We start from the raw sequence: 12,175 nt of genomic DNA, 5'->3' as shown, positions 1-12,175 counted from the left end.
AGTCTTGCATTGTTCTAAATGATACTTTTTAATGCATTCAGAAAGGTAGTTTCAGTCTGGATTTTCAAATGAATTACTGAAGATAATACTTTACTAGAGATAGAATGTTGCCTTCTTCCTTGTTTTATTCACTTTATCCACCCTGCTGAAACTCCTGTCCATCTCTCATCCTTTGTTGCCTTGGGCTGTGAAAAGTTAACGACGCATAAGTTTAGCACACATTCATTATATTCCCTTGTTTGTGCTGCCCAGGATTCTGATATGCGAGCTGTTGGATCCATTCTCTTTCTCATCAAAATATCTTTTGATTTTATTACATACAATCCAACCATCTGTCACACTGAGAGTGTTAATATATGCTATTTCTTTTAGAAAATCTCCATTGTTAAAACTGAACACAGTGCTGTTTTGTCTCTCTATCTAAAACAGGCAAATAAATGGAGTTTTTCCTCCATTGCAGACTAAAATCTTCAACTATGGAGCCATTTCTATACCACTATACTGTTTACAATATCACAACATTTAAGACCCAGCTAATAACACCTTAGGTACTCTTGTGGTTTGAAACTGTATGTACCGCAAGAAAGCATGCTCTTAAAGTGTAATCTATTCCTATTGGTATGAACACATAGTAAGTAGGATCGTTTGATATTATTTCAGTTAAAGTATGACTTACCCCATTCAAGATGGGTCTTAATCCTCTACTGCAGTCCTTTATAAACTGGATGAATACAGAGAGAAAGCCATGGAAGGAAGAAGCTGAAATCAATGAAACCTAGAACAGAAGGGAGAAACCAGCAGAATCTGCTTTGTGTTTTGCCATGTTGTAGAAGAGTCAGGAATTGGCAGTAACCGGTGTTCATGAAAGTTGATGATGCCTTGATTTGGACATCCCACAGCTTTAAACTATCAGCTTAAATTTTCATTATTAACAGCCAAACCATACATGATAACTGCTTTCAGCAGACTAGGCAACTAAAACAGTATCTCACTGAATCAATGCCTTATTTTATTTTGGCAATATACATTACTCTGGAAACTGTAATTTTTGAATAAACTGACTGCATTTACTGGGTGCTAGGCTCTAGGAAATCATCTTCAGAAATTTGTTTTGTTCTACATGTGGACTGTTTCCAAGTGAGGGGACTTAAAAATGTAAGGCTTAGATACAGTGGAACCCAAACCTAAACAATAAGCAAACTAAACCCAGAATTACCAAGTGATACTGTACCAGCTAAACGATTCCTATAATAATCATTCTTAGTACTTAACCCTTCTTAACTAAGTAATCTCTAAAATCCTCTTTTGAAGTTAGCATTCTATTCTTGTTTCATAAACGGGACAATTTAATAGTATGGAGTATAATTTTCCCTCATTTTTGAAAAGATGATGGGTAGAATACAATGGGTGCATCTGAAAGAATGCCACATTCTTTCTTGTAATGTGAGCTTCCTGGAAACCTGGGATTTGTTTTGTTCACTGACATATTTCTGGTGTCTATAAGAATTGCCTGAACTATTTAAGGCAGTCAGTAAATACTGGTTGAAAGATTTAATGTTCTCAAAGAATAAAGTTCACTTTCTGCCTGGAACTGTGCACTTCCTCTACCTAGGATTCTTTGCTCAGCTTCTATCAAAGTTTGAACCCTCTGTTTCCTTTGCTTTCCTCAGATGCTACATTCTTAGCAAGACCTTTCCTGATAACCCCATTCAAAACTGCCTTTTGCACCAGAACCCTCTTGCTCCTGGTCACTTTTCCTGACCATCCCCATTAACATTTATTAATTATGATATGTTTTACTTACTTAGATTTAATTAATCAATTTATCAATTGTTCAGTTTCCCTAATTGAATGCAAGCTCCATGAACACAGATGTTTGTGTTCTTGATGTTGTCAGTGGCACTACTAAATCAATAATGCCTGGAATAAAGTTGGAACTTTGTAGAGTCTCATCAAGTAGCTGTGGAATAAAAGTATAAGTTGGAGTATGTGGCTTTGAGAAGACATAGGGATAAGATCTTATCTTTCAATTTACAGAATGCTGACTTGTTTTAGATTTCTAAAATGCACTTAAAATATGAAACTAGCTCATCATATATATTGCAGGCTGTCATAAAAAATCTTTACCTACTTTGACAATTAAATAGATTGACATGGGTGGCACAATAAATTATTTTTGAAGATTAAATAAGTAAGCAGATCAGATAGGAGAGAGATAAAGATAGATGTATGTGTATGTGTGTATGTGTGGTACTTGCAGTACAGCTAACAGTATATTGGAGAAACCCAGAATATAGTGTTTTTGCTTTTCTTGTTACTTCCTTTATAGCCTACCACAATACTTAATTGTGTACTTAATAATTAATACTTAATAATTAATACATGCATTAAGTATTATATTTCATGGTATGTTCTAAGTGCTTTTCATACATTATTATCTTTACTTTTTCAACAGCCATATAGCTTAATAATGCTAGTTTTTACTTATTACAGAGAAGAAAATTGAGTATTAGAGAAGTTTGTGTCACCTGGTCAAGGCCTAGACAAAGTTCTGTTATAACATGGCATGTGCATTCATAAATAGTGCTGCGCTATTATCTGCACAAATCATGCAATAAAAACCACAACGCTTATGGGAAAGATGGGGTTATGGGTAAAATGTTCAACACCATTTTAGGCACACGGTGAAAAAAAATAAACTTATAAAATCAATGACAGAATAATATTTTAAACAGTTAAGACATATATATAAATTACATTTAAATGAACTTAGCCTTGAAAAAGACCCAAAGTTTGCTTTTGGATGTGGGTAACAGAAGGAATAAGCATGTGATCAATTGTGACATGGTGGAAGAAGATTTATCTGAAATCGGAAGGAAAGTTGTAAGCTCAGATGTGGATGTGTGTGGCTCCTAGCGCACGTGGTGAATTTAATAGTTGGTCTATGTTTGAGGTATGTGCATTTTGCATTTTGCATATTTCTACACAGTTCGTTTCAGCTGGGTGCAGTTTTTTTGTATTCACCTAGTGTTTCTCAGTGGTGAATTTGCACATAAAGAAACACGAAAATTATTCTCTGCTCAAATTGTTCCCTAATATGTAAATTAAATTGGAATAAACTTGTATTTCAAAACAAGTATTTTAGCCCAACTGACTGAAAGGCAAAGAACAGCTCAAAGCAGTGCCATTAGATACTATTTTCTGAGCTCAAAGTATGTCTACTATTCCTGCTCATAATATGTCTCCAAAGAAGAAAATATAAAAGATAGGTTTAAAATGATAATTTTGAGAAATTTCCCCATTGAAATGAGGTTAAATATGTATAACAATCTTTAATGTTTTGAAGTAGTGACTCTTATAATATGGCCCAATAAATAAGCATTCTACCAACATGCCTGACCTACTCCAACTTCAAACCTTATAAACGGCCATAGCAAACCACATGAAGGAATTAAAAGAAAAGCCTCAGCGTTTTTAAGAACATGTTTTTGTTTTGATACATTAATTTGGAAATAAAGAAGAACTCTGTATTGCTTAAGCTACAGTTTGCTTTGGTCACCTACAGCTTAATACAACTATCAAAATGGAGGAGATGAGATTAAATGAACATTTTCAAGCCCTTAATAAGTTCTAGGCACTTTAGACACAATCTAATTTAGTTCTCCCAACTACTAGGAGTGATTGAACTGATTAACCCATGTACCTGACAGATAATGAAAATGAGTTTCATGCTAGTTAAGTAACTTTCCTAACATCACACTTCAGTAAATTGCAGGATGAGGTTTTAAAACACCTGTATGTCGATAGTAAAGTTCCTTACATCACGTTCTCCTGTACTAATTCTGCGACTGAGTCACAAAGGGAAGCATTCAACCTGATTATTCTCTATCTGGGTTTGTAACCTGAGTTCAGTAAATACAAAAAAAAACTTACCATGTACATCACACCCCCAAACTAGCTTCCCTCCTCTTTTTCCTCATTATTAGGAATGTGATCACCCAGTTACTCTGGCCTAAAAACTGGAGAGTATCTTTGTGCCCTCCTTACTCAGCATATGTGATAATTCACCAGGGATTTTAACTTTTAAAGCTTCTCTTGAATCTTTTTTAATCTTTCCATTTTTATACCATTATTCTGATACAGACCATATCAATTCAAAACTATATTACCAAAATAATTCAAACTTGTCTATCTTACTCAGGCTTCTACAAATTTATGTTTCAAAACACCAAACAGGGTTTAATGTGCTGTTACGCAATCTGCAATAAATGAGGACAATTAGGCCTCTGGAAATACATGGCTTAGTGAATCCTTATAAAGCAAAGAAAGGAAAGAAACTTATATATTGGAATATAATACCTGCAGTCATGCATTTTTTTAACTTTTTTTATTGTATAATATAGCATATATACAAATCAAAATTTAAAAAAAGCTATAGTTTTCAAAGCACTCTTCAACAAGTGGTTACGGGACAGATAGCAGGGTTTTTCATGGGCTATCATATGATCCTCTCATATTTTTCCTTCTAGCTGCTCCAGAATATAGTAGGCTAAGGGCTTAAATAAGTTTTTATCGTCACAATTGACTTTTTCTCCTTCCTTTTTTGTGAATAATGACATATATATACAAAAAAGCTATAAATTTTAAAGCACAGCACCACAATTAGTTGTAGAACACATTTCAGACTTTGACATGGGTTACAATTTCACAATTTTAGTTTTTACTTCTAGCTGCTCTAAAATACTGGAGACTAAAACAAATACCAATTTAATGATTCAGCATTCATATTCATTTGTTAAATCGTATCTTCTATGTATAATTCTACTATCACCTTTATTTTTCCATACCTCTCTTTGGAGTTGTTTGGGCTATGGCAATTCTAAATTTTTGACATTGGTAGGGTCTGTCACTGATATGGGGTAGGAAGACGGAACTGTCTGATATTCTGAAGGGGTTGCGCTACATTTCAGGATTTATCTGGACCAGGCGCCTATGTGGAGGTTGTAGGTTTCTGGAAGGTAACTCTAGTGCCTGGAGCCCTTGTGGAATCTTATATATTGCTGTAGGTGTCCTTTAGGATTGGCTGGAATGGTCCTGGTTGGGAGTTGGCAGGTTATGATAGGTAGCAAGGTCTACCTGAAGCTTGTGTAAGAGCAACCTCCATAGTGGCCTCTCAACTCTATTTGAACTCTCTCTGCCACTGATACTTTATTAATCATGCTTCTTTTCCTCCTTTTGGTCAGGATGAAATTGTTAATCCCACAGTGCCAGGTCTGGATTCATCCGTGGGAGTCATCTCCTACGTTGCCAGGGAGACTTTCCCTCCTGGATATTGTGTCCCATGAGGAGAGGTGGGCAATGATTTCCCTTGCAGAGTCGGGCTTAGAGAGACTGAGGCCACATCTCAGTAACAATAGAGGTCCTCCAATAGTAACTCTTACTCACGCCTATAGGCAGTCTAAGCTTCTCCACTACCTACATAAGCTTCACAATAGTAAGCTTCATGATTGAGGGCATGGCCTATTGATTTGGGTATCCTTAAAGTTTGACACAGTATTAGGGGATTCCCTGATGGTAAGGTTTAATAGTTCTATATTCTTTCTCCCCTCCCTCAGAGGACTTTGCCAATACTTTTTGATTATCAGCTTAATATACTCTAGAATGTTTCCAGGCATTATAATAATCTGTACAGGATTAAAGGACCTCTTTCTTATTCTGTGCTCCCTATGTTTCAATCATCCAAATGAGCTATACAGATAGGTTGAATTAGATTATGCACTACAGAAAATTTCAGTTCCAGCTCAAATAAACCTTTCTTCCATGGGTCTCAAAGAGTATGTGTGGTTCTAAAATATAGATACTGTCTTCCTTACCCCTATGTTCTGAATTACCTAAACCCAACCTCTTTGGTTTTATTCTTATCTCTAAATATCAGGTTATATATAAAAAACAGCCTCTCAAAATCTAGAAATAATAATCACCACTCCAGACTTAATGTGTCTGTTCTAAAAGCTTACAATCTAGGCCATGGTTTTCTTATAAGCATTTTCTAAAGGTGACCATGCCATTGTTGTTTTTTTGTTTCTGGCATATTTTGTCTCACTAAATGTCCCACATGTTCATTCATATTGTTGCATGCCTCAGGACATTGTTCCTTTTTGCAGCAGCACAACCTTCGTTCATAAGTATAAACCATCAATAAACCAATAAACACACCCTCGCCAAATAGGAAATCTAAAACTCTTAACTCTTGTCCCTCACCCCATTATTTACCTCTGCTGTTGCTGTGGTAGTGCTGATGGCTTCCTTTTGAATAGCTCATAGTATGCAATAGCACTTTCCTCCTGTACCCTGGACTTAAACACTCTTTATACAAGAAGCATATCTTTGAAGGAATTCTTATGAAAATGCATTCATATTTCTAGTGTGAGTCAGTGGGACACGTAGGTTTATACACTCCTTTCATTTTTGTTAATCTTCAATTTGGTAATATTACTTCTAGTCCCACTAGAGAATTACCTTTGCTCCTATCTATTCCCTTACATTGGAGTTCAACCTCATTAGCTTACGGTTCACCCATCTCTAGCTTCTGTGTATCTCTGAGGCCCCTAATCTGTAATATAAGCCTCTGATTATACCTTTATGCTGGTCATAAAAGTGGACTCATACAATATCTATCCTTTTCTGTCTGGATAAGTTCACTTAGCCTTATGTCCTCAAGGTTCATCCATCTTTTCATGTGCTTCAGGATGCTATTTTGTCTTACTGATGAATAATATTCCATTGCATGTATATACCACATTTTGTTGATCCACAGGTCTGTTGATGGGCATTTGGTTTTTTCCCATCATTTGGTGATTGTGAATAATGCTGCTATGAACATCAGAGTGAGGGTTTATATCAAGAAGTGCTATTGCTGGGTCATAGGGCAACTTAATATTTCATTTCCTAAGAAACCGCAAAACAGTAGCTGCACCATTATACATTTCCACCAGCAGTGCATGAGTGTCCCAGTTTCTCCACATCCTCTCCAACATTTACAGTTTCCTATTCATTTAGAAGCAGCCCTTCTTATAGGTGTGAGGTAGTATCTCTTTGTAGTCTTGATCTGCATTTCCCTTATAGCCAGTGAAAGTGGGTATCTCTTCATATGCTTTTGAGTCATCTGTATTTGCTTTTCAGAAAAATGCCTATTCATATCTTTAGCTCATTTTATACTTGAATTGCTTGCTCTTTTGTTGTTGAGTTGTATGATTTCTTTGTACACACAGGAAATCAAACTTTTATTCGGTATGTGATTTCCAAATATTTTCTGCCATTGAGTTGGCCGCCCCTTCACCTTTTTTACACCTTTTTTGATTTTGAGCAGTTCCTATTTATCTATTTTTTCTTATGTTGCTTGTGCTTTGGGTATAAAGTTTAGGAAGCTACCTCTTATTACTAGGTCTTGAAGATGTTTCCGTACATTTTCTTCTAGAAGCTTTATGGTGCTAGTTCTTATATTTAGGCGTTTAATCCACTTTGAATTAATTTTTCTTTAGGGTGTAAGATAGGAGTCTTCTTTCATTTTCTTGGCTATTGTTGTTCAGTTCTTACATGCCCAATTATTGAAAAGATCATTTTGCCCCAATTCAGAGGATTTGGGGGCCTTGTCAAAAATCAGTTGACAATAGATTTGGTGGGCTATTTCTGTACTCTTCTTGATTTGATTCCATTGTTCAATGCTTCTGTCTTTGTGTCATACCACGCTGATTTACTGCTGTGGCTTTATAATATGTTTTAAAGTCAGGAATTGTTAATCCTCCCACTTTGTTCTTCTTTTTTTAGGATGCTTTTAGCTATTCGTTGGAATTTTGATTGGTACTGTGTTGAATCTGTAGATCAACTTGGGGAGAATTGACATCTTAACTGTATTTAGCCTTCCTGTCCATGAGTGGGGTATGCCTTTCCACCTATTTAGATCTCCTTTGATTTCTTTAAGCAATAGTATGTAGTTTTCTGTGTACAAGTCTTTATGTCCCTACTTAACTTCAAAATATTTGATTCTTTCAGTTGCTATTTTGAGTGGATTTTTTTTCCTTAACTAACACCTCAGCTAGCTCATTGCTTGTGTGTAGAAATATTACTGATTTTTGCACTTTAATTTTATATCCCACCACCTTGCTGAATTTGTTTATTAACTCAAGTAAATTTGCTATAGGTTTCTCAGGATCTTCCAAGTATAGTATCATATCATCTGCAAATAATGAGAGTTTTACTTCTTCTTTTCCAATTTGGATGCCTTTTCTTTCTGTGTCCTGCCTGATTGCTCTAGCTAGAACTTCTAGCACAATGTTGAATAATAGTGGTGACAGTGGGCATCCTTGTCTTATACCTGATCTTAGGGGGAAGGCTTTCAGTCTCTCTCTATGGAGTACTATGCTGGCTATTGGTTTTTCATATATTCACTTTAACATATTGAGTTCGTTACCTTTGACTCCTGTCTTTTGGAGTGTTTTATCAGGAAATAACGTTGAATTTTGTCAAATGCTTTTTCAGCATCAATCAAGATAATCATGTGACTTTTCCCTTTTGATTGATTAATGTGTTGTATTACATTAATTGATTTTCTTATATTGAGTCATCCTTGCATTCCTGATATAAACCCCACTTGGCCATGGTGTATAATTCTTTTAAAGTGCTGTTGGATTCAATTTGCTAATATTTTGTCGGGAATTTTTGCGTCTATGTTCATTAGGGAAATTGGCCTGTAGTTTTTCTTTCTTATAGCATCTTTACCCAGTTTTGGTATTAAAATGATATTAGCTTCATAACATGAGTTAGATAGAGTTCCTTTTTCCTCAATTTTTTGGAAACCTTGAGCAGGATTGGTATTAGTTCTTTCTGGAATGTGTGACAAAATTCCCCCATGAAGCCATCTGGCCCTGGTCTTTTCTTTATAGGAAGATTTTTTTTTTTTTTTTTTTTTTTTTTTTTTAAAGAGAGAGGGAGGAAGGGAAGGAAAGACAGAGAGAAGGAAGGAAAGGAGGAAGAAAGGGAAACATCTTTAAACATTTTCTTGTTTTATTGTATTTTGTTTGTTTGTTTGTTTTTTACATGGGCTGGGGCCGGGAATCGAACCGAGGTCCTCCGGCATGGCAGGCAAGCACTTTGCCCGCTGAGCCACCGCGGCCCGCCCCTATAGGAAGATTTTTGATGACTGATTACATTTCTTTACTTGTGATTGGTTTATTGAGATCTTCTAATTCTTCCTGAGTCAGTGCAGCTTGTTTGGGTGTTTCCAAGAATTTTTCTACTTCATCTAAGTTGTCTAGTTTTGGGCATATAGTTGTTCATAGTATCCTCTTATGATTTCTTTTAATTCTTCAGGGTCTGTAGTAATGCATCCCTTCTTATTTCTGATTTTGTTTATTTACATCCTCTCTCTTTTTTCCTTTGTCAGTCTTGCTAGTAGCCCAATTTTATTGATTTTCTCAAATAACCAACTTTTGGTTTTATTGATTTTTTTCTATTGTTCTTTTGTTCTCCCATTCATTTATCTCTGCTTCAATCTTTGTTATTTCGCTTCTGATATTTGCTTTGGTGTTAGTTTGCTGTTCTTTCTCAGGTTCCTCCAGGTTTGCTGTTAAGTCCTCGATTTTTGCTCTTTCTCATTTTTTAATATAGGTATTTAAGGCAATAAATTTCTCAGCACAGCTTTTGCTGCATCCCATAAGTTCTGATAAGTTGTATTATCATTTTCATTCATCTCCAGATAGCTGCTGATTTCTCTAGCAATTTCTTCTTTGATCCACTGGTTGTTTAAGAGTGATTTATTTAATCTCCATATATTTGTGAATATTCTTGTTCTTTGGTGGTTATTGAGATCCAGCTTCATCCCATTGTGATCAGAGAAAGTACTTTGAATAATTTCAATGTTTTTAAATTTGTAAAGACCTGTTTTGTACGCCAGCATGTGATCTATCCTGGAGAATGTTCCTTGAGCACTAGAGAAGAATGTAACCTTGTGCTTTGGGGTACAATGATCTATATATATCCATTAGGTCTAATTCTTTTATCAAGTTATTTAACTTCTCTATTTCCTTGTTGATCTTCTATCTGATTGTTCTATCTATAGAGGAAAGTGGTGTATTGAAGCCTCCTACTATTATTGTTGAAGCATCTATCACTGCCTTCTGTTTTGCCAGTGTCTGTCTCATGTACTTTGGAGTTCCTTGGTAGTGTAAACATTTATGAGTGTTATATCTTCTTGGTGAATTCATCCTTTAATTAGTATATAGTGTCCTTCTTTGTCTCTTATGATGTCTTTCCCTTTAAAGTCTATTTTGTCTGATATTAGTATAGCTACTCCTGCTTTCTTTTGGTTACAACTTTCATGGAAAATCTTTTTCCGTTCTTTCACTTTCAATCTATTTGTATCCTTGCATCTAAAATGAGTATCTTGTGAGCAGTATATAGCTGGATTATTTTTCTTAATCCAATCTGTATTTTCTAATTGGTAAGTTTAGTCCATTAGCATTCAAAGTTATTACTGAAAAGGCATTTCTTGATTCCGCCATCTTATCTCTTTTTATTTTATTTGTCAGATCTATATATCTGTTTCCCTCTTTCTCTTTGGATTATTTAAATTACCCTTAGTGGTGCTCTTCAATTCTGTGACCTCCTCCCCACCTCCCTCTCCTGTCTTTTATTTTTCAGCCAGCAGAACTCCTTTCAGTATTTCTTTTAGGGCCAGTCTCTTGTTGACAAATTCTTTCAAGACTTCTTTGTCTATAAAAACTTTAATCTCCCCCTCAATTTTGAAGGACAATCTGTCTGAGTACAGAATTCTTGGCTGGAAGTCTTTCTCTCTCAGGATCTTGGAAATATCCTACCACTGCCTTCTTGCCTCCAGGGTGCTATTTGAGTAGTCTGAACTCAGTTTTATTTGACTTCCTTTGTATGTAGTAGATTGTTTGTCCCTTGCCACTTTCATAATTTTCTTCTTCTCTTCAACATTTGGCAGACTGATTAGTATGTGCTTTGGGAGAGGCCTTTTTGAATTGATTCTGTTTGGAGTCCTTTGGGTTTCTTTGATGTGTATATTTATATTCTTTATGATGGTTAGGAAACTTTCCCCCATTATATCCTCAACACTTTTCCTATCCTTTTATTCCCCTCTTCTCCTTCTGGGACACCAATGATTCGATTCTTATATCTGTGAGCTTTGTTTTGTCTATCATTGTATATCCTAGTACCCATTCAATATTTTCCATCTTTTTTGCCATTTGCTATTTTGAGTCTTCAAAGTCAATATCCTGTCCTCTATATCACTTATTCTTTCTTCTGTCTCTTTAAATCTGGTGTTGTGTGCCTCTAGTATGATTTTATTTTGTCAACAGAGTCTTTAATCTCTGTAATTTCTGCTATTTTTCTATTTATTCTTTCAAATTCCTCCTTGTGCTCTTTGGCTGCCCTCTTGTTCTCCTTTATGTCATTTGCTGTCCAACTTATTTTATTAAGTAGAATTGTATGAACATCTTTGATTAGTTGTTCCAATCTGTGTCTCCTCTGGTGTTTCAATTTGGCCATTATGCAGGGCTATATCTGTCTGCATTGTGATATGCTTTGTGATATGCTTTCTTGTGTAAATATCTTGATTGATTTACTTTGGGAGTTGATTTATTTCAGTAGTCTAATGCCTTGTGTTTGCAGGATGGTTGTACAACAGGGAGCAGGGCACGGTGCTTTGTTTCAGGTTAGGTATGGGCAGAGTTTGGGGATGTTGCACTGATTCTTGTGAATGTGGGCCCCCAGTGGCCAGGGAGGATGTAGCTGCATGGGTGCACCAATCTGGGGGGTGTAACTCTGTTGTTAGCTGTCTAAGACACCAAGCCCTTTGTGTGCATGCATAGAGCTGTGGCAGCAGGTCGGCATTATACCTTCATGTACTGGGTGCAGATGTACCCAGCTGTGCAGGTTGGTACTCTCTCAGAATTGGGAAGTGAGGCTGATTGTTGTGTGCATGTGTGGCTCTAGGACTGCTGTAAACTGAAGTTCCCAGAACTGAGTGCATTCACATGTGTGGGCCTGGGAGTGCCGTAAAGGGATGTGCTGAGCTCAGGGATGGTGGGGTGAGACTGTGTGAGACTATGGGCAGGGATGGGGGTAGCGTAGGTATGGAGGTTAGTGCCTG

The 12,175-nt window shown here is 36.2% G+C and overlaps 2 protein-coding genes across 10 annotated transcripts in view; one reads left to right on the top strand and one right to left on the bottom strand.

Moving 5' to 3' along the window:
* Window positions 1-12,175, top strand: part of EYS (EGF-like photoreceptor maintenance factor) — a 1,737,133-nt gene that overhangs the window by 781,142 nt on the left and 943,816 nt on the right.
* LOC143682714 (uncharacterized) overlaps window positions 1-12,175 on the bottom strand; it is a 34,201-nt gene that overhangs the window by 7,972 nt on the left and 14,054 nt on the right. For 4 of the 9 annotated variants that reach the window (XR_013175244.1, XR_013175247.1, XR_013175243.1 and 1 more), the window contains exons 2-3: window positions 1,805-1,960; window positions 677-775 (exon numbers count right to left, since the gene is read on the bottom strand). Coding sequence is in view for 1 of the 9 variants with exons in the window: in XM_077159243.1 (XP_077015358.1) it covers window positions 677-775 (99 nt within the window). In the remaining 8 variants the exon portion in view is untranslated. Of the gene's footprint in view, window positions 1-94; window positions 186-676; window positions 776-1,804; window positions 1,961-12,175 lie in introns of all 9 variants that reach the window. The other 5 variants (XR_013175246.1, XR_013175249.1, XM_077159243.1 and 2 more) reach the window with 3 other exon arrangements.

Source organism: Tamandua tetradactyla, chromosome 5, assembly GCF_023851605.1.
Source record: "Tamandua tetradactyla isolate mTamTet1 chromosome 5, mTamTet1.pri, whole genome shotgun sequence".
Lineage (NCBI taxonomy): Eukaryota > Metazoa > Chordata > Mammalia > Pilosa > Myrmecophagidae > Tamandua > Tamandua tetradactyla.
The sequence above is the reverse complement of the archived record's forward strand: the minus strand, read 5'-3'. Positions and strand labels throughout refer to the sequence as shown.